This window comes from Schistocerca gregaria, chromosome 7, assembly GCF_023897955.1.
Source record: "Schistocerca gregaria isolate iqSchGreg1 chromosome 7, iqSchGreg1.2, whole genome shotgun sequence".
NCBI classification, from domain to species: Eukaryota; Metazoa; Arthropoda; class Insecta; order Orthoptera; family Acrididae; genus Schistocerca; species Schistocerca gregaria.
This window is the reverse complement of record NC_064926.1, coordinates 381,211,253-381,235,166: the sequence shown is the minus strand read 5'-3', so window position 1 is coordinate 381,235,166 and position 23,914 is coordinate 381,211,253. Positions and strand designations below refer to the sequence as shown.

Below are 23,914 nucleotides of genomic sequence, written 5' to 3'. Positions count from 1 at the left end.
CATCTCATTAGGGGAAACATGTTTGAGAGAAGTCATTAGTATACAAAAACATGGTATCACTCACAGGCGATAGGAAAAACAGTGGAGAGTATTTGATAATACTTTTTCAGTAATTTAGATATATTGAAGAATGTTGGTAATATATTGCAGTTTAAACTGTAACTCTCTTGAGGGTAGATGCGAAGATGGTTCAGTGCTCTCTGAAAATTTTACGAGGTAAAAGAGGCACTAGTTGATGAATTGCATTAACAGAATTTAGAAACATGTAGACAGTGGTAAATTAGAACAATCTGTGAATTCAGAAAAGTGTAGAAAAAACATATTGGTTGACCTCTTTCTGAATGTTGTAAATGAAATAATGTTAGTAGATATACTCATTATGTCTGACCTAGATATATATTCTGATGACTCGGTTACTACAATATCAGACAGTAAACGCAATATCATGTAACGAAATAGTTATCAGGCAAAAGGAGTTATGTAGGATCTCTCTCCAATTCATAATACTTCTGTCAATGTAATGCCTTACTGATTTAGACGTTCCAGTGGTTCAAAAAGACTCTCTGTGCCACATCCTATACAATTTTGGTTGTGATGTTTGAATTTATTTCAGTTTATCTATAAAGTTTAAGTTGCATCAATCTAGCGCATGTGTGTGTATGCTACTATGATTTACTACTTCTTTGGATTTCGATGCACTTCTAGCAATGGCCAATCCACTCTTGATGACGTGTATTAGTACCTACTATATATCAGTTCAATGGTTCAAATGGCTCTGAGCACTATGGGACTCAACTGCTGTGGTCATCAGTCCCCTAGAACTTAGAACTACTTAAACCTAACTAACCTAAGGACATCACACACATCCATGCCCGAGGAAGGATTCGAACCTGCGACCGTAGCAGTCGCACGGTTCCGGACTGCGCGCCTAGAACTATATATCAGTTGGAGATCATTTGATTGGTCTTGCTCCAGAATATTTTCGAAGAAAGTGTATCGACGTGGAAAAAGATTATTTCAACATCTATCGTTAAGTGAGGAGGCATGGGAAACTAGTGATAAAACTGTATCTTGTATTTTCAACATAAAAAGGTAACATAAAACATCAGTACACAATCCAGTATTTGTGTAGCAACTGTACCAGCATTTAACTTATGAATTCCGCAGTTCTTAGACGTCTTGTAGTAATTTTACGACACACTGTAATCAGAAGTTCGTCCTCCTTCGCCAGCCGAACGCAGTTTCACATGGGGATGTTCTCGTGCCAGAAGTCCATCCGCTCCTTATCCTTGTTCTGCTCCAGACTGTACTCTTCAGTGATGTGCAGAAAGTTTGGCGACGACACGCTGAATGGCTCCCACCTCACACTGTCATTTCCAGCATTTGGATCCCTGCAATACATGATTGATGGTTTCCATGATGAATCACTGTTGCACAAAGTCTTTGTCAGGTTAATTATGTTAAAAGTATAGCATAGGAAAAAAACATCCACTATTGTAAAACTATAATGATCAGATGAATTATTTGTAGCACAGAACACGTTCATTCTCTTTCAGGACAGTGGCCAGCTCGCTCCGAGACCTCCACAAAATACTACGAGGGCAGTTCAATACAGAATGATCATAATTTTTTTGAAACATACATACCTTTACTCAAACTCATAACGTTGAGAGTCTACTCAAACTAGTCTCATACGAATTTGATGTACTAGCCCCAGAGTTTCTGACAGCGTGCAAAGACGTATTACAAATTATTTTGTGCAAGGTCCTTCAGAATCACTACCGGCAGCTGTAATTACTACTTCTTAAGAAGGAAAATGCCAGATACGAAGATATTTAGTCAGGTTAAGAATTATAAAATAGTCACCAGCGACCATAATCGGACTACGTGGCTGGTAAAAGATGCACTTCATTTTGATAAGCATGCCAACAATGAAACTAGTACCGCGTGTTTATCATACATTAACCTAACAGAATATCATAATAAATTCTTCCGCAGGAAATTATGACCACAAAAAATTATAATATTATATTTAACAGCCCTCACATACGGGACGTAGAGATGTGATGGTTCGTGATCGTATCAGCTAATTTTGTAACATTTTGTCTATGAACGATCACAAAAATTATTAGTCGTGTCGCATAAACCAAGAACAATATATTTTTGTGTAGGAGGCGAGAAGCTGATTTAGCACCCTTTCTAATGTGGTGGGTTGTGCATATGATACCATGCAGTTCCTTACTGGGTACAGCGATGTGTGAACATTCAGTGATTAATAACGAGATGTTTGTTACTGTAGATTTTGGGGACGAACGTATGCACGAAATTATTCAAGTGGTTCAGATGGCTCTGAACACTATGGGACTTAACATCTGAGGTCATCAGTCCCCTAGAACTTAGAACTACTTAAACCTAACTAATCTAAGGGCATCACACAGACCCATGCCCGAGGCAGGAGTCGAACCTGCGACAGAAACGATAACGCGGTTCCAGACTGAAGCGCCTAGAACTGCTCGGCCACAGCAACCGGAAACGAAATTATTGTTCCTCTTAAATCACTATGTTCTAGCTTTCTGAATGCATTACATCACCTGACGTAAATTAGTGCTGCAAGTGCTCAACAGTTTAGAGGTCAGTTACTTTTGGCAGCTAAAGAAGCAGAGTCAATAAGCCTGAAATGTCCATCGAACAACTACAATCCACTTGTGTAGCCACTGAACGTTCCTTGTCTTACAGGATGTTAGTGTCTGTAGTGGTAACCCATATATCCACCAGGCAGTGCTCTTTTTTCAAAAAATAATTTCTCAGGTTTCATTAATCAGAACGAGCCTAGTTGTGGCTCTTGAAATTTTCCAGGCACAAAGAGTATTGCATGAAGTATCGGGACTGCAAACCGGATGACGTCGACCTCTGGTCACGATATTTGGGCTGACAAGCATTCATCCATCTGCTGGAGTGTTTATCACTAGAAATTGCTAGGTCATGTCGCAAACTTCTTGCCAAAAATTGGCGCAAACGCAGCCGCTACGTGAACGACCTCTGTCGAGTTTCGCATCTTCTTCGAATATTGCTCCATCTATGGTGCACAGGCGCATATGTAAAGATGGTATTGCATGCGCGCTCTGTGTCGGAATACTCTCTTGCGGAGATAGGTTTCAGATGTCAAAGCTGATAAAATTAACTGTCGCTAAACTGCCTTTAGTAATAAAATGTTTTCTTTCTGAAGAAATTAAAGAAATCACCGGGTCCCACGACTTATCCAGCTTAAAGCCGCCATCGCGATTAATAAGATCTTGCGCGAAAAGTATTTCCACCGGTCCCAGAAGGATCCCGTCGAAGCCAAGATTTAAGTGGCAGAATAATCCATGAAATTCCCTGTGGAGATAGAATGCACGGCTATGTCTGATTGAACTGGGCTACGAAAGGCGTGTGTGTGATCATATCCAACGCATCTTTCACATATTGTGAGCGTTGATGAACCTGTGCAGGCTTTGCCACACTATCAAGGTACTGTGCAGATTCCATCCCTCCGCAGTCCGAGATCGTCCTTTGCCAAATCGAGAAGAGCACAGCATATTGGTATAAAGTTAGGGTATGAACTAGCAGTGTCCGTTTCTAAGCACTCACCTGGAGATGGCTGGATGATTGTCTGCCGAAATATCGTGGCAAGAAGTCGGTGTTATCACGCTGCAACCCCGTAACTTCATGTAATACGAGCTAAGTTTTGACACGACATGTCTATAGTATCTGTACACATTCCAACCCTCATGCGGCATTTTAGTAGCATGAAGCTGGAGGATCCGAAACAAAACACCGCAAAATGAGTAGCGACGGTAATTAGTTTTAATATCAGGCAGTGGTGAAGCCGTGCAGACACTTCCAGTGTGGTAAAACGCAACTTAGTGACGAAAAATTAAGTGTCAGAGAAAAAAAGGTTCTGATGGTTGAACACGGGTGCAGTACCATCTCGGAGCCAATCTAAAATTGGTAATACAACCACGGATCGCTCTCTGAAGTACTGGTGGGGACTAAGAAATGACATTAAGTTCCTAGACCCGATGAAGGGAAACTCCTGACCTAGACATCCACGCGGTAGAGAGTGGGCAACGTCAATTCGTGTGATGACTAATGTAGACAGGGATCGAAAGATGACCGGGATCAATCATCACCCCAGCATTCGCTGGGCAGGGCACCCTCTAGCCCTGGAAATGAGAAATCATTTCCTAAGGCGGAAGAAGCAGCTGATGGTCAACGGCATAGGATGTGGGAAGCAACGGGAAACCACCACATTAAAGAACTACCAGTTATCCCAACCATCAGCAGTAATCCATGCCAGTATCTTCTGTAAAATTATCCGGAGGTAAAATAGTCCCCCACTCGGATCTCCGGGTGGGGATTGCAAAAGACACAGGCAAGGTTAAGGAAAAGAATTCCAATTTTCACATAGAAACTTGGAATGTGAGAACACTGCTTAAGTGTAGCAACCTAGAAAATCTAAGACTTGAAATGAACCGACTGGAAAACAATATCCTAGTCATATCGGAGTGAGGTGGCCCCAATCGGGTGATTTCTGGTCGGAATAATACAGAGTCACTGACCAAAATAGACCAGGAATGGGAGCAGTGGAAATAATTTTGAGGAAAACTATGGCTCACGTGTCAAGGGATATGTGCAACATAACTCTCGAATAACACTAGTCCAACTTGAAACTAAACCAAAGAGTAAGATGCGTTCTTTGACGAAATATACGAAGAAACAAGTAATGCGCTGAGAAATGTTAAGGGAGATGATAACCTGATTCCCATGGGAGACTGGAATGCGGTTTTGGGCGAAGAACTTGAGGAAGGAATTGTTGGCAAATATGGACTTGGAATAAGAAATGAAAGAGGAGATCGACTTATCGAGTTCTGCTCGAGGCACCAATTAGTTATAGCAAACACACTCTTACAACATCACAAACGAATAAAATACATATGAAAGGCCCCTGGAGGCCTGAGGATTACATTTTAGTGAAAGCACGTTTTGTGAACCAGGTAGAAGACTGCAGGAGCTATCCATCTGCAGACATAGGCAGAGACCATAACCTGGTCCTGATGAAAAGTTCTCTTAGATTCAAATTTTTGAAGAAAAAGAAGAAGCCAGTAAAACTTAAACGGGAACTAGAAAAACTGAAAACTGAGGGATTGGTAAAGCCCTAAGCTCAAGAAACAGGAAACCTAGCTAAAAATTTTCAACATGGTGGAGTAAATGAAGACTGGGATCAAAATAAGTCTGGTATATACAAAGCAGAAGAAAAGATAGATGGAAAAAATAAACCCAAAAATGAGAGGAAATGGATAACAGCAGATATTATTGAGCTTATAGAAAATGGGAGATTATCCAAAAATGCAACTGATGAACAAAGAAAAGCTGAATACAGAAGACTAAGGAATTTAGTCAATAGAGAAGCTAGGAAAGCAAAAGAAAAGTTTCTTGAGGAAGCGTGCAGGGAAGTGGAAGAAAATATGCAAAACGGAAGAACCGATTTAGCCTACAGAACAACAAATAAACTTTTTAACAAATGTAAAACAACTCTCTCAGGCAAATTAGAAAATAAAGAAGGGAAAATGCTGTTTGGTGAAGGCATGGTGAAGAGATGGGAAGAATATATAGAGGAATTTATGCAGGAACACCTCTTTCGGAGGAAGTAAAAGAAAGAACAGAGCAGGTAGACGAAGATGTCAAGGGAGATGATATTTTGCAAGAAGAATTTTACAAAGGTCTAAAAGTACTATGGGACAACATAGCAACGGGGTATTGACCACATAACTGGAAAACTAATAAAGAATGCTGGTGACAGCATGAAAACGATGCTGCTTAAACTTATTAGGTCCATCTATAACACAGTAGAGATTCCGACAGACTTCCAGAAATGCATCATTGTTCCCATACCAAAGAAGGCAGCAGTTACAAAATGTGAACAGTACCGAACTTTAAGCCTGATATAACAAGCACCAAAAATTCTCATAAAAATAGTTCTGAAGAGAACTGAAGAGAAGGTGGAGGATATGCTGAGGGAAGACCAGTTTGGTTTCAGAAGGGGATTGGGAACAAGAGAAGCGATTTAGGCACTGAGACTCCTTATCTAAAAGCAATTACAGGAAAATAAAACAGCTTATATAGCCTTTGTAGACCTTGAAAAGGCATTTGATAACGTTATCTAGCAAGAGATGTTTAGAGTACTGAAGAAAAGTGGAATGAAGAACAAAGACATCCGTGTGACACTCAGTTTCTATAAGAATGAGGTGGCAGTGCTTAGGAACTGTCACCAGAAACAAGAAGTAAATATTAGAAAACGGGTAAAACTATGATGTGCTCTCTCGCCTCTTATATTCAACGCTTACGTCCAGGACGCTCTAGACCAAGTTCCAGAAACTACTGATGTCCCCACATCAGTAGTTGCAAAATTAATGGGCAGAAGACAGACATGCTACGTTATGAAGATGATATTGCTATAGTCACGGAGACAAAAGATAATCTAAAGGAGGTCCTCAGAACAACGGATGGATTCTGTGCAATCAGTATGGAACGAGAATAAACAAGAAAAGGACTAAAGTGATGGTATGCAGTACAGGAGCAGAATATGAGCCTCTGAGAATGAGAATTAGATGAGAGGAGCTGGAAGTGATAGAGGATTATACTTGCCTGGGAAGCCAACACACAAGTGATGGTAGAAGCCGGAAAGAAATTGTGAGCAGAATACAAAAGGAAAAAATTGCATTTAATCGGATGAGGATCTTACTCACCAGCAAAACATCAGGCTGAAAATAAGGAAACGTATCATAAAAGCTTTCGTTTGGAGTGTGGCCCTATACGGATGTGAAACTTGGACAATTGGAAGAGAAGAGAGAAGATGGCTAAAGGCGCTGGAGATGTGGTGCTATAGAAGAATGATGAAGATCAGCTGGAGAGAGAAAGTAACAAATGAAGAGGTGCTTAGAAGAGTACAGGAGACCAGATCTCTGTGGAGGTTAATCCAAACAATAAGATATAAACTTGTAGGACTCATCCTACGACACAACAACATTATTGGACAAATAGCAGAAGGAGATACTGAGGAAAGGAATCGGCGGGGCGACCAACGATACCATACATGCAACAGATCATGAATGACGCTGGATGTAACACATACGTGGAAATGAAGAGAAAAGGCAGACAGAAGAGAGGACCTGCTGCAAACAAACCTCAGGGTTGAACACAAGAAGAAGAAAAAGAACCATGGATATATTGTTAGCATCTTGCTCGACCCGCTAGGTTTCGAGATTACTCACTCCAATTCGGAAAGCCAGCCGAAACGAGGCAGCGAATGTTGAGGCTGTGTCAGGCCAGTCCGCATGTTCTCTTTACCTGAGGGACTACTGGATATTCACTCTGACACACATACACACACACAAGAGCAACACGATCCACCTCGGAGGAGATTATGCAAATTGATCACAAACTGAGATTCAAAAAGGTATCAACGGAAAATGCAAAGTTGTAAATATTGGCGGAGGATGGATGACTTTGTACGCTGCAGCGCAATTTCACCGGGCATCTGATAAGTACAGTAAATATATTACATGTCAATAGAAGGGCATAAAGTCGTTGCAAATTTCGTTCCATGTGTTGAATTGAACATCTATATGCCTCGCAGAAAGGCGGGTGAAAAATATATGCAATTTGAGATAAGATACGTAGTTCGGCTCGAAGAAGCCGGTTGGAGTTATCAACTAATTGCTCGGCATTTTAACAGTAGTGTTACCACTATTTGACGATTTTGGAATGAATGGGTAAACCATGGCCAAACATAGTGTCAAGAAGGTAGTGCTGCGACCTGCAGTGGTGACACAACGCGAGGACTCAGCTATCGTCAGACACGCACTCAGAGCCCTGGTGTCATAATTATCACCTATCCAACGGGCAGCTGGTGCTCCAGTGAACACGAGTATCATTAACAGGTGGCTCAAAGAAAGGAGTCTGAGCTCACGGTGCCTCTTGCGCCAACTCCCGTTGACCTCTGTACACCAACAAGCCCTTCTGCATTGGTGTCAAGCACATTCGGCCTGGACTCAAATGACTGTAGTGATAAATCTCGCTTCGAACTGAGCTCCAACGCAAGCGAAGACTGTGTCTAGAGACTCCCAAAACTGCAGTGACATTTCAACCTGAACGTCGCCCGCCATATGGCCCGACAGCCAGCAGTGATGATCTGGGGCTCCATTTAATTTCATAGCAGGATCCCTCTGTTTGTGCTCTTCGACACCCTTACTGCAAAACGATACGTGGACGATATTATCCGACCCATTTTGTTGCCCTTCGTGGTAACCATCCTGGACTTACATTTCAGCAAGATAATGGCCGCCCGCACTTGTTTAGAGTTTCTACTGCTTGTCTTCGCGCTTTCCAAACCCTACCTTGGCCAGCAAAGTCGCTGGATCTCCCCCAATTGAGAGTGTTTGGAGCACTAAGGCCAGGGAATTCCAACCAGATCGGGATTTCGAAGATCTAAAGCGCCACTTTGACAGAATTTGACTCGATATCCCTCAGGAGGAACTCCAACTCTATCAATCAATGCCAAGCCGAATAAGTGCTTGCAGAATGACTTTACTGACTTGTTTAATTTATGAATCTCTCTATCTTTAATAAATCATCCAATTTTTCTGAAACTTTACTAATTCTTCCGTGATGGGTCGTTTTTCTAAAATGCACCTCACGTCTACTGACATTCGTGGTACATCGTTTTCCGCTTAGAATATAACTCTTATCACCCAGGACAAACGAGCAAAGAGAGTAATGGAAACATGTGTCTTCATCCTCGCCTAAAATGGTAGTGCTGAGCAGTTTTTTGTCCTGGCGTAGTGCTAACAAATTGTGGTCGTAAATGGCGATCTGTCACAGGAGCGTATTATCAAAATCTCCTGGTGGGCCTTCGAGAGGCTATGAAGGCGAAGCTTTGCAAGGATTTGTTGAAGGGGGTGTATTTGCTCCACGACAAGCTCATTCTACACTACTTGTTTGGCCTCTAAAATATTGCCACACCGCCGTTATTCTCTCTGCTTGGATGAAGAAAACATTGCGCGGAAAGCATTTCCAGAATGACATCGAGGTGATTTTCGAGATGGAATGATTTTTGAATAGCCGAAATGCAGATCTCTACAGCCAAGGTCTCGGCCATTAATTTGTGTTTGGGATCAATGCGTAGCATTGAAGTGTGAATATACAGGATGTTATTAGGCGTAAAGGTACAGATAGTGTAATGATTGGTACCTTAAAAAATATTTGCCCACTTCAGTATATGAGCTGGTTTTTCTCTGAGTTTAACGATCTTCCCGCAAACACAACACAAAATTTCCTACCTGATGTTTCCCTCACAGTCATAACTGCGCCGAGAAGTACGCTACCCCTGTCGGTATAGTCTGTTATTTGTCCACGCGTTCACACTTCAGTACCTGACCTGATTCCAGCCGGGAGATAAACGTTAATGGCTTGCTTGTGCCATCCTGCCTTGAGTCATTCCTACTTACTGCAACCTGAGGTCTGTTCATTGTTATGTGAAATTCAAATTTCTACTCTATTTAAAAATGTGCAAATGTTAGTTTATTACACGTGCTTACGTTCTGCTGTTAGCTTTTCGAAACAGAGGATGCTATAGCAACATTTACAGTACTGAAACGTTAAAAGTGTAGTGGAGTTTGATCAGCAAATTTGAAAGATTTTCCTTTATCCTAGATCCCCAGTTGCTAAGAATTTATCCTCGATACACGCAATTGTTAACGGAAATGAAAGGTAAATTAACAACTGAAGGCACAATGGAGTCATTCAAAATATAACACTACATTAGTGGTAATCAATGTGCTTATAGGGTCATTACTTTGGTTTATTTCTGTACAATTTTTTATCAATATTCTGTAGGTGCCATAGAGATCCTTACAGTCCCATCGCTATACGGAGTGCCTAATTTTTCTTGAACACCCCAAATGGGTCTTTGTCCAGAAGAAAAATAAAACAAAAGTTCTGCAGCTTTCACGGGGACATTAATCAAAAGGCTCTATTCGTTATAAAGTCATACATTTAGAAGACGTGACCGGTAGTTCGTCTTTTCTCAGTATTTTTGTTTGGTAAGCCATTTCCTGTCAGCAACACCTGTTCAAAAATGTTTTGTAGTGTAGTATTCACGAAATGATGACGTTGCTAAAAATGTATCACGAGATTAACTTTGACTCTCACATATTAGCATACAGTGCAGCCATGCAGGGTAATGTAACTCGTCCTCTTACTGGAGCTGGCACAAAATAAATGGAAACACAAGAAATCTGTGAAATAGTCTATTTCCGTCTCGACTCTTTTCAGTGACATTAACATGACGCTATGCTTCGTTATTCACAGAGGCTAGCACATAGACATTCTGGTACCTATGGAGAATTGTCTAGCATAGCTCTTTGGCTTAGCCAGACAATGTCCATATCTCAGGGGGGCTCTTGGTTTGCGGTCGACAATCGGATGCTTTTTGTCAGAGATCAAATTGAATTGGGATGGCAGACCGGAGTGGGCGTGCGGTTCTAAGCGCTACAGTCTGGAGCCGAGCAACCGCTATGGTTGCAGATTCGAATCCTGCCTCGGGCATGGATGTGTGTGATATCCTTAGGTTAGTTAAGTTTAATTAGTTCTAAGTTATAGGCGACTGATGATCTCAGAAGTTAATTCGCATAGTGCTCAGAGCCATTTGAACTATTTGGATTGGGATGTGGTGTTCCCAGTTAATCTGGTGACTTGCCCTGGTGATGCTCGGCAATGCTGTCGTCATTGGCTGATTTAGTACATGTCGCTGCAGATCTGACGGTGAGATCGCTACATGCAGTTGGCTTAAGCAACATATTGCAAATATCTTCCGGCTGCATGTTTCCAATGTCGCGGCTACACAAAGTAAATCTACTTTTAGGTGGAATTCTGATATAAACACTTAACATAGCTCTCTGCAGAGGGGTTTTAGTCGTGTGCATATCAATATACAATGTCCATTTAATAAATAAAGTTGTATAAAGTTATTTAAAAAAGCAAAACTTCGACCAAGTTTGTGATTTTTGGTGATATGCTACACCTATTGTCATATCTGGTCGGCATCTCTGCCTCGCGAACAGAATGCTGGGGAACAGTGAAACAAGATGGCAGCACCCTTTCAGGGTTACACCAGCGTGGAGCAGCGGAGTGTCATTAGATTCCTGTTAGCTGAAGGGGTGAAAGACATCTAAATTCACCGTTAGACAGCAGTGCAGTATGTTGAAAGTTGTTTGAGTCGAACACAAGTGTTCCAGTGGGTAGGTATGTTCAAACGGGTTGTAATAATAGTTGAGGATTTGTTACGTCCAGGACGCTCTGTCTATGCAGTCATGGAGAACAACATTCTGAGAGTTGTGAGTAATATTGCAACGACGATGAACATTAGCGTCTCCTTAGCACTCCATAATGTTCGTGATGCACTGATGTTCAAGAAAGTGTATCCGAGGTGGGTTCTAAAACATTTGCCGTCAGAATTGAAAGAAAGCTGCATGAATATGTGGAGGGAGCTTTTGCGACAGTACGAGGCTGTAAAGGAGGTATTTTTTCACAGTACTGTAACGGTAGATGAAATGTGGGTGCATTGTTACGAATATAAACGAAAATAGGCTTGAATGGTGTGGCTACAGTCTTCATCTTCAAAATCCAAGGAGGAGCGAACTGCCAGAAGTGCTGTTAATGTCATGTTGACTTCGTTTTGGCTCAATAAGGGAGCAGTTCTTGAATATTACGTGCCGTGAAGTAAAAAACAGTGCGACTTAGCCAAAGCTATGCGTGAAAATTTGAAACCAACAAATTTTGAAAAGGCTCCTTGGACTGGTTTCTAGTGGCGTCGTGTTACTGCGTGACAACACGAAGCCATCCAGCGCTAGATTCATATTAGATACCATCAAATGCCTATAGTCCACCTCCTTGTCCCTCTCCACCTCTCCCCCCCCCCCCCCCACCAACCCCCTCATATTTACCGAATTTGGCACCTTCAAATTACCACATTTCTAACCTAATAATTACGCTCATAGGGACTCAAGGTTCACTGATGATGAAGTCCGGGCAGCAGGGGATAAATGGGTTTGCACACACCCTCAAAAATTCTTTCCACGTGGAATTCAGAAGATAGTCCAGCACTGGTACAAGTAGAGGCAATTATATTGATAAATCCCTAAGTGTTGTATTCTATTCTTGCAATAGATTATTAAAAAATCCTTTTTTTTACTTCTTGAATGACTAGTGCCACACATGATTAATCTGTATAACATACCCCTCTCATTCAGTAACAAGTCGACTCGATTCTTTAACATCAATGTTTTGTATATCCTGTAATATTATCGATTTCTTTTGCAATTATCTTGAAGCTCGGTGTTAAATAACCAGTCTGAATGTACATCTTCTTATTCCGTAAAACAAGTGATTTTGCTAATAGAGCAAGTTACAGGCTCCCAGGTAGATGTTATTTTCCTTGACTTCCGGAAGGCGTTCGATACAGTTCCGCACTGTCGCCTGATAAACAAAGAGCCTACGGAATATCAGACCAGCTGTGTGGCTGGATTGAAGAGTTTTTTGCAAACAGAACACAGCATGTTGTTATTAATGGAGAGACGTCTACAGACGTTAAAGTAACCACTGGCGTGCCACAGGGGAGTGTTATGGGACCATTGCTTTTCACAGTATATATACATGACCTAGTACATAGTGTCGGAAGTTCCGTGCAGCTTTTCGCGGATGATGCTGTAGTATACAGAGAAGTTGCAGCATTAGAAAATTGTAGCGAAATGCAGGAATATCGGCAGCGGATAAGCACTTGGTGTAGGGAGTGACAAGTGACCCTTAACATAGACAAATGTAATGTATTGCGAATACATAGAAAGAAGGTTCCTTTATTGTATGATTATATGATAGTCGAACAAACACTGGTAGCAGTTACTTCTGTGAAACATCTGGGAGTATGCGTGCGGAACGATTTGAAGTGGAATGATCATATAAAATTAATTGTTGGTAACGTGGGGACCAGGTTGAGATTCATTGGAATAGTCCTTAGGAAATGTAGTCCATCAACAAAGGAAATGGCTTACAAAACACTCGTTCGACCTATACTTGAGTATTGCTCGTCAGTGTGGGACCGTACCAGATAGGGTTGACGGAGGAGATAGAGAAGATCCAAAGAAGAGCGGCGCGTTTCGTCACAGGGTTATTTGGTAACCGTGATAGCGTTACGGAGATGTTTAGCAAACTGAAGTGGCAGACTCTGCAAGAGAGGCGCTCTGCATCACGGTGTAGCTTACTCGCCAGGTTTCGAGAGGATGCGTTTCTGGATGAGGTATCGAATATATTACTTCCCCCTACTTATACCTCCCGAGGAGATCACGAATGTAAAATTAGAGAGATTCGAGCCCGCTCGGAGGCTTTCAGACAGTCGTTCTTCTCGCGAACCATACGCGACTGGAACAGAAAACGGAGGTAATGACAGTGGCACGTAAAGTGCTCTCCGCCACACACCTTTGGGTGGCTTGCTGAGTATAAATGTTAGCAAATGTGGTGTTAATGTGCCCTTCTTCCCGAAACTTTCCTTGTTTTTACCCGTGACAATGTTCTTATGTAAGCTCACGATCCAATGTTTAATTGCACCGCACACACACCAACATCTTTCACATTTCCCAACGCCATATTATTATATATTATTGTATTTTTATGTATTACGTGATTTTCAGCATTGTTGGGTAAGTAATCCTGCAGCAGACTGATGGTAAATACAGCAGTGCAGACAGCATACGTTACAGATCAGATCTCATACAACTATAATTCGTTTTATGTTCAGAGCTCTGGGCTTTTGTATTGAACCAATATTCAGAGTTTTCAGATTACGCAAATTGCACAACATGTGCATTGCACGGATGACCAACTACGAGGCGATTTCTACCAAATTAGCAAGAAGTTCGCAAACTTTGAATTCACTAAGTCGCCTATCTTTTTATGGTGGTTGGTAATCATTACTTGTTATTCAGGAGTCTGTTTTGGACTGGCCTGTGAATGTTACATGTCATTGTTCCATAATGAATAGTGATTCGTGTTTAATAGGTTCCGTCGGAATAACGGCTATAAACAGTTATAAACTGCTTAAATTTTGGCTTGAGTGCTGAGGACACAGAAGATGACAGCTTTCAAATGCACACCAGTCATTCTCTCTACTGTCTCGAGTTAGTATGTGTGAATACAACGTACACCAACGAACTGGATGTAGAAGTTCAACCTACCATTTAAAAGTACTACACAACTGTACCACGTGCACCCATGTTGTAAATAAGAAATCATTATTCCAGCTACTATGCTGTTAACGCACAGTCTCCACAAATGAGTAGCATTTCTACCCTCATCTCTGTGTCGGTGTAAATTGTACTCTCATAAGTCTTCAACTGAAGACGGTTGACTGAATGATCGATGATCATTTTCCTTGTGTTATCCTATGTTGCTGCACTGTGAGCTAATAGTAGAGGAGGACGCTGTTCTGAGACACGTTGTTAAACAGCCGTTGAGGAGAGTAACTTGATTACCGAATAAAAATGTGGAGCGTTATTTAAAAAGACGAATTGTTGCTCACATCTTTGTAACGAACGACACCAGGAGAAAGGCAATGAAAGACTTCATGTCCCACTGGTAGTTCACCATTTGCTTTGATACCTATTTTATTCTGTTTCAGAACTAAAGGCTGTTTGAGGTGGTCAGGACTGACGGAGCCCCCTGTATATAACCTGTTATGGAATTTCACATAAATTGACATTTCGAGAAAAATTTAAAGGGCTTTTTGTGTGCTAAAAAATAGTGAGGTGTGAACCATAAATTGTTGAAAGACTGTGTTCATGTCCGCGATGAATATCAAATACTATAAAGTGTAGTTTATTATCTGTGAAGCTCGCAACCAGCGTTGCGTTGAACAAATAGCCTTTTGTTTATAGTATCTGTGTAGTGTAGATGAAGAAGAACAGAAATAATTTTTTTGAGGTTGGGTTTTCTGTTTTCCTAGCTTGTTTCGTATAGTGGAAGGCCGCCATCGTCTCACAGTCTGATATTTAATGTATGTCGTCTGTAAGTTATCAGAATATACTCCAATTGTTATTAAAAAATGATGGTCATTGAAGTAGTGAGCACCTCCCATAATAGCCACCATTAATTGTAATTAATAACTCTATTTCAGAACTTCGTGTTGCGGGGAGCTGTCTCTCCCTAGCAGCATTTGGTCGGCCATTACGCTGACGACATTTTTTTAGTTAGAAATTCAGTCTGTAATATTAAATGTAAATGCGGGAGACTTCTGTATTTTGATATTTTAATAGTTTCAAAGCTAGTAAAGTAATGACAAATTCCATTCATTAATGTTTTCGTACTGAATGAGTTCAGTATGTGTAAGATTGTCCGCTTAACGGCAGATGAGATTCTCCTCAGTTTTTGTCTTGCAGATAACGAATAGTAAATACAGAAAAATATTCCGTTTAATAAGCATAAAAAATATCTCAGTTTCTTTGTAAAAGTGGTACATAAATGACCAGTAGCCACTGATATCCAAATTAATCATTACAGTTTGGGTAAAAGCACGCATATTTTCTCTCCATAATAGCAGCGCCACGTGAACTATGTGTTAGAAGGCGGTGAGTCGCGCGCTGTGTATAAAATATTATTTTGTGCGTACTTCGGAATAGCCAATGTCCGTGCGTATGTTATCGTGGTACTGAGTTATTTCAGAGTCTCATGCTAGCCCACAATATTTAACAGAGTAAATGATTTTACAGTACAGAGTGAATAATATTGCAGTATTCAGTATTTATTTTTTATGATTAATCACTGCTCATAACCTATAGAATTTAACAAAACTCCCAATCCCTTGTACCGCGATAAACCTCAGTCAACAAACCGATCTGGTGATTCTGACTGGTCCATAACAATGTTTCCTTCGATGCAAGACGACCATTTACATAAAGTTCGCGGAGAAAAGGAGGGAATAAAGTAAATTTATCTGTCATGCAGTTCTTGAAAATAACTTATTTTGTATACTTACCCAAACTTTATGAAGTTGCTCCATGTGTCAACCATCCTCTGTCTCAAAGCACCCTCCAGAGTGTTCGGGTCCCACTCCACAGTGCTGGCGGTGTTAAGGAACAGGAATTTCGTTTCCGCTGCGTGAGGGGTACCTATGAGAGATAATTGCTTTATAGTAACACCAGCTTGCCAACAAAGCAAATAGTGTGAGATATATTAACTTCGTAGAGCATTTTGTAAATCCTAATGGTGACCTTCGTCCATTAGCAAAAACGTATCCATCACCATAAAAAATTACTTGCACATGAAGACATATGTCAATCACGTAAAGATGTCCGTACAGTATATCGATGATAGGCTTACAAGTCTGTAGAGATTATTCTAATGCGATTATTTAAGTGAGAGGCGTTTGTCCTTTAGAGTGACTTAAAAAGAAAAACCATGAAAGAATTTCCGATCACAAGAGAACTAACTGCACACCATATCAGGGGTTAGTTGTTTATATTATCAATCTCTCTCAGGGGCATGTCCTTTCGGAATTCTTGTACGTCTACCGTAATGTAAAATGATTTACCTAATCACAAAGTTCACTCACCGACTTCAGGTTTCATATATATGGAACAGTTTTCGAAACTACTTTTGCCCAGAGAGAGAGAGTAACTTACCTCCTCCAGCTACGAATTCTTCCAGCCGACTTGTCTACTCGTCCGTTTATTTCAACATGCGTACTCTGCAAGCCACCTTACGGGAAAGGTGGAGGGTACCTTTTACTGCTGATCGCCCTAACCTTTTGTGTTCCACTTTCAAATGGATCGAGGGAAAAGCGATTATATGCTTGTGTACGATCCATGACCACTCTTGTCTTCGCAGTCTTTACACGTAATGTATGTTCGTGGCAGTAGCACCATTCTTCAGCTTGTCAGAAATGTCCTTCTCTAAGCTTTCTCAATACTTTCTAGCGATAAGAACGCCTTCGTCACTCCAGATATTTCTGTTTCAACTCACTTAGCATTTCCGTAATACGTATGTGTTGATCAAATCTACCAGTAATAAATATAGCCCTACAGCTCTGGATTCATTCGATGTCTTCCTTTAATCCGAACTCCGACCTGGTGGGGAGTCCAGAGACTTGAGCAATACCCAGAAGTGGTCTCGAAAGTCTCCATCAAACATGAACTGAAGTCAATCATTCGTCTTCCTTACAATTGACATTACGTGCTCGTTGTATAATACGTCGCTTTGCAACGCTGAACCTAAATATTTAATCGATGTGACTGGCAAGCAGAACGACAGTAACATTGTATAAGAACATTATACGCTCCTTTTCCGCACACATCTGCTATGATTTACATTTTTCCACAATCATAACAAGTTACCATTCATCTTACCAAATAGGAAATCTTGTACAGTCAGTCTGTGATGACACTTTCCGGGCACTGTAACGTCATCAGCAAACAGTCTTAAACGGATACTCAGATCATCCGTCAGATCACATACGTCTGTACGGAACAACAGTGGTCCCGTCACACTTCCCTGGGGCACTGCTGACGATGCTTTTGTCTCTGACGCACACTTAACGTCGAGGACAACGTATTGCCTTCTATAACATAAGAAGTCTCCGAACATTCATACACCTGAGAACATACATACACCTGAAAACCTGTTCAGTAATATCGGAGGTTTAAAGTGTCAGATTCTATCCATGAATATTTCTCTCACTGAAAGTGGTGGACCGTCTGTTTTACACAAAGCTATAGTTTATGTGATAGTACTATATTTTGGTTGAGGACGAAGTCATCCTTTGTTTTACAGATGACTAATTTATTGAAAATGGGTGTAACGACGTTTCTTGCTCAAATTCTTGAGATTCTACCTCCGTGATTAAATTAAGTCATATGACGTGTTTTGATATTAATTTCTCATGCGATCTATGGTGATATACAAACTTTCTTATATATCTGAAGCCTCTGATTAGAACTCGTCTTGTTACATCATATTTCGTCTTTGACACCCCTTGAATATAACACACTGTAAATGACTCATCGCTCTTTAAGGTGTAAAATGCCTGTGCTGATTTTATTACAGTGTGGAAGGATTACATCGCTTCATGAAAGATCGCACTTACGGATTATTTAACGAACTAATTCACAACCAAAACACCCACTAAAAATACCAACTTACACGGCCAGCGACATTAATGTGATCATCTCTTATATTCGACTTCAACGTGCAATAACCAGTCACAGACGGCAGGTTGCAGCACTAGTAGTGGACGGGATATTAAGCGTGTCGTGAGGACGTGGACAACAGTGCAGTCGCTGTCTTAATGCAGGAACGAATTGATTTGTCTGTCGTCCAGAATAGCATGGTCACTGGCATTTGGGCCGAGGGCTGAAGCATTTCCCAAAAGGTTGAGTTTATAAACTGTACGCTGTGGCTTAAGTATCCCATGCCTAGTAAAATGGCGCCATCTGAAACCGTAGCCGATATAACCGTAGCCAGAGCCAAAGGTCCCAGGTGACAGGCGTAAACAAGGGCTGCGGAGATGTGTATGGGTGGATGGATGACCAGCTGACTGCCCAGATCAACAAAGGGGTTAAAGGGAGTGCCTCCTCAACGACCGTTCGCCGATTATTGCTGACTACGGACCTCCGCAGCAGGTGTCTGGTGAACACACCAATGATGACTGCCGTTCATGGGTGGCGAAGGCTGTAATTTGCACGCCAACACCGCAACTGGGACTGTGCGGCTGGTGCCGGCGGAGGTTCGAGTCCTCCCTCGGGCATGGGTGTGTGTGTTTGCCCTTAGGAAAATTTAGGTTAATTAGTGTGTAAGCTTAGTGACTGATGACCTTAGCAGTTAAGTCCCATAAGATTTCGCACACACACACACACACACACACACACACACACACACACACACACCGCAACTGGACGTCCACTGAGTGGTGACACATCGCCTTTTCATGTGAATCACATTTAACGATCGATCGCACGGATTCAGCTCGTGGTCATGCGGTAGCGTTCTCGTTCTCCGCGCACAGGGTCGCGGGTTCGATTCCCCGCGGGGTCAGGGATTTTTCCTACTTTGAGGTGACTGGGTGTTCTTGTGTCATCATCATCATTCATCCCCACTACGGTCGGAGAGAGGCAATGGCAAACCACCTCCACTAGCGCCTTGCTAGTACAGCTGTGCGGGTTACCCGCATCGTCGCTTACGCTCCTTGGAGTATGGAACCTCATCATCATGAGTGAACAGATGGCCGCTGGCGTGTACTGAATGAAACATCTGGAAACAAGGGGAGGTGGATGGAGCTTTATCATCTGGGGAATATTTTCGTGGAATTCCGTGAGCTCGTCATTCTGGAAGGCACAATAGATCAACACAAGGATGCATTTATCCTTGTGGAACTGAATTACAGTTTGTTCTTCCTCCCTCGATGACATGTACCAGCACAAGGTGTCACGCAACTCGCAGTGTACGTGCGTGGTTCGAAGGGCACCAGGATAAGTTTATCATGTTCCCCTAGCCACCAGTTCCCCAGATTTAAACCCATTCGTGAGTTTGTGGGAGCACATCGATCGGGCTGTTAGCACCATGGGTCCTCCCTCAACCGAGAAAAATAGCGCAGCTGGTTACGGCACTGGAGTTGGCGCGACTCCACAGCTCCACGGCCCAGTCAGTAGCTTCCAGAATCTCACCGACTCTCTTTCTGCAGGTCCGGCAGCTGTCCGTGCTGCAAAACCTTTCAGGCTTTTGACAGGTGGTCACATTTTTGTAACTAATCTAAACTGAGACTAGCAACATATGCCATGTAACATGAAGTATACTATATAGCTATACTACATAGCTAGATAGTAAACAAATTCTTAGTTCGCGCAAGGCATCTGTCTCATTCTCCAGACGAAGGTTTCTTCAGATTCCTAGGGCACTTTTTGCGTCTCACTTAACAAGAAAATGAGGTGCTTATTTTGGAAATCCAAATATTATTTTCAAAACTAAACTTCTTATACTAATGAGAGCGAAAGTTTTCAGTGTTTGTTTGGTTTCTCTTATAACAGTGTGATATGGTCTTTAAATGCAAGATGCCTGATGGGATTTACGCGTAAAAATAGGAATAAGACTAAAATGTATCAGCGAACAGAGCAGAGTTGAAGACGTAATTGCAGACGCAATCAAAAATGAAAAGTGTGAGGTGATACACAATGGAGCTAAAAGGAAACCGTCGAACTTCAATTATACGATAAATCAGTCAAATCTAAAGGCAGTAAATTCAACTAAATGCCTACGAACTACAATTACAAACAACTTAAATTCGAAAGAGCTCATAGAAAATGTTGCATAGAAGAGAAACCAAAACTGTGTGTTATTGACAGAACGCATAGAAAATGTAACACATCTACTAAAGAGACTGTCTACACTACGCTTTTCCGTCCTATTTTGGAGTACTACTGCGCGTTCTGGAATCCTTACTAGATTGGATGAACAGAGTACACTGAGAAAGTTCACAGAAGAACAACGCGTTTTGTATTCTCGCGAAATAGGGGAGAAAGTTTGTCGGACATGATACAGGATTTGGGATGAACATCATTAAAACAAAGGCGGTTTTCGTTACAGCGGAATGTTCTCACGAAATTTCAATCACCAACTTTGTCCTCTGAATGTATGTTGAGGCCGACCTAGATAGGAAGAAACGATCATCATAATGAAATAAACGACATACCGCACGGAAAGATATAGGTGATCGTTTTTTCCGTCATTTGTAATAGATTGGAATAAAAGAGAATTATTGTGAAGCTGGTTCGATGGAAAGATATAGGTGATCGTTTTTTCCGTCATTTGTAAGAGATTGGAATAAAAGAGAATTATTGTGAAGCTGGTTCGATGAAACCTGTGCCAGGCACTTCAGTGTGATTTGCGAGTATCCATCTACATGTAGATGAATGGAGACATGTACTGGGAGATCGTTGTGCAGCGGAGAGAGTAAAGAAGGGCCTTATCCAGAGGTGATCGGCAAACATTTAATGATGATTAATACGTGCCGTGAAAACAAATTGCGAAAAGTTTAAATTTATTAAAATCATCTCGTTTCTAAAACAATCGCGCTCAACAACCGGTGTTGCAGCTTACCATATGTGGTGTTACCGCCACTGGCGCCCCGGTAGTCGAACAGGTAGTAGTAGACGGGCTGGTCGGACAGCTGCGACACGTAGCGGACCAGCGAGTCCGTCGGCTCGGCAAAGTGCTGGTCCGTCCCCAGCTGCAGCAACACAAGAGGGGATTCAGCCAGGAGTTGATCTCATACAGGGTGTAGCAGTGTGAAAGATCAACGTTAAAACTTCTAACCGCTACATCAAGACTAGCCAGTATATCAGACAATTTGCCTGCGAGAAAACAATCGGTTTTCAATGAAATTTACATATCCTGTCTGACTGTGAAACAAATAATTCAGATTAATGTGTTAGCCCTGTATACAGGTAATCTTAATTTGTGCCTTGCAAACATTGACTGTAGTAACTATACAGCAAATGAACGTAATATTTAACGCATCTGACTTTCTTACAGAACTGCATGAAAACTCACAAGACAGCAATTTACTGAGCTCTTCTATAGGTATTAAGCCGATTAACTGATATATTACTTTCACAAATAACGCTCTGACAATCAGTGAGCCTTACAATGGACATGAACCTTGATGGTAATTAAATTCATTGGCCTACCTATACGCACGGAACGCTCGTCTTTTCTGCAACCTGTCATTATTAAGATAATGATGAAACTATCAAAAGACAAATTTCATTTACCGTACTTGCGATGCACAATGCAATGCGGTATCTCACTAATTTTCACAAAATGGTTCAAATGGCTCTGAGCACTATGGGACTTAACATCTTAGGTCATCAGTCCCCTAGAACTTAGAACTACTTAAACCTAACTAACCTAAGGACATCACACAACACCCAGCCATCACGAGGCAGAGAAAATCCCTGACCCCGCCGGGAATCGAAACCGGGAACCCGGGCGTGGGGAGCGAGAACGCTACGGCACGACCACGAGATGCGGGCATTTTCACAAAAATGCTTCCACAGCACACAACTCGCGATGTGCAATTCGATTATATAAACGCGACCATGAAGTTAAAGAATGAAAAATGGGGAGCTGAACTTAACAACCGATAACTGAGAACATAGCGTTCAAGTTAAACTATGCTTCATTAAGTCATAACAACAATACACCCTTTCATAAAGTTACCACAACTAGAGAAATCAGAAAAATATTTCTTAAAAATTTTCTTGCCTATAACTGCCTTCTTTGACACTTACTGCAAATACCAGACAAGTTCATATGCTTCGCTACAAAATTTCTGCAGCCAACTTTAACCACACTTAACCACACGCAGTATTCCGACAATAACAAATTACACACTTACATATTAAAAATTCTGCATTCATATAATCTCTTCTCCACAATTTGCTTCTGAACATATTACTTCAATATCCCTCTGAAATAATGCTGCCTGCACCACACGGCAGGCGAGTTTCTCCCTTTGTCAAAACAACTACATAGCCAGACTGTCCAATACTTTCTGATTCACTGCCACCCTCTACAAAACTTCTCCCTTTCTCGAAGCAACTACATAGCCAGACTGTCCAATACGTTCTGATTCACTGCCACGCTCTACAAAACTATAACTAACCTGAATGAGATTTTCACTCTGCAGCGGAGTTTGAGCTCATATGAAACTTCCTGGCAGATTAAAACTGCATGCCCGACCGAGACTCGAACTCGGGACCTTCGCCTATCGCGGACAGGTGCTCTACCAACTGAGCTACCGAACCACAACCCACGCCCGGTACTCACAGCTTTACTTCTGCCAGTACCTCGTCTTCTACCTTCTAAACTTTACAGAAGCAAAGCAAAGGTCCCGAGTTCGAGTCTCGGTCGGGCACACAGTTTTAATCTGCCAGGAAGTTTTATAACTAACGTCTCTGACCAGCATCACTGGTCACTAGTGTAGTTCCAGTGTTCATTATCATAAAGGGAATGTTCCCAAAGCGATATTCAAATGGTTCAAATGGCTCTGAGTACTATGGGACTTAACTGCTGAGGTCATCAGTCCTCTATAACTTAGAACTACTTAAACCTAACTAACCTGAGGACATCACACACATCCATGCCCGAGGCAGGATTCGAACCTGCGACCCCTAGCGGTCACGCGGTTCCAGAGTGAAGCGCCTAGAACCGCTCAGCCACTCCGGCCGGCTAAAGCGATATTACAAGGCTTTGAGAACATTTACCTGATTTACAAATTAGCTCATACTCGTGACCCACTACACACTCAAAAAATTTAGCAAGTAGGACAGCCATTTTTCAAGCATATCCTAATCTTCCTTTCTCAAAGCAACTACATAGACAGACTGTCCAATATGTTCTGATTCACTGCCATGCTCTACAAAACTGTAACTAACCTGAATGAGATTTTCACTCTGTAGCGGAGTGTGCGCTGATATGAAACTTCCTGGCAGATTAAAACTGTGTGCCCGACCGAGACTCGAACTCGGCACCTTAACCTTTCGCGGGCAAGTGCTCTACCAACTGAGCTACCGAAGCACGACTCACGGCCGGTACTCACAGCTTTACTTCTGCCAGTACCTCGTCTCCTACCTTCTAAACTTTACAGAAGCAAAGCAAAGGTTCCGAGTTCGAGTCTCGGTCGGGCACACAGTTTTAATCTGCCAGGAAGTTTTATAACTAACCTCTCTGACCAGCATCACTGGTCACTAGTGTAGTTCCAGTGTTCATTATCATAAAG

General features: G+C 41.8%; 1 protein-coding gene across 1 annotated transcript in view; it reads right to left on the bottom strand.

The window, feature by feature from the left end:
* Positions 1-1,053: 1,053 nt before the first annotated feature.
* The window catches only part of LOC126281548 (venom carboxylesterase-6-like), an 87,761-nt gene continuing 64,900 nt past the window's right edge, over positions 1,054-23,914 (bottom strand). Inside the window, exons 8-10 of the mRNA XM_049980609.1 lie at positions 21,232-21,361; positions 16,121-16,253; positions 1,054-1,391 (exon numbers count right to left, since the gene is read on the bottom strand). Of these exons, the coding sequence (XP_049836566.1) occupies positions 1,244-1,391; positions 16,121-16,253; positions 21,232-21,361 (411 nt within the window). The 3' untranslated portion in view covers positions 1,054-1,243. The remainder of the gene's footprint in view (positions 1,392-16,120; positions 16,254-21,231; positions 21,362-23,914) is intronic.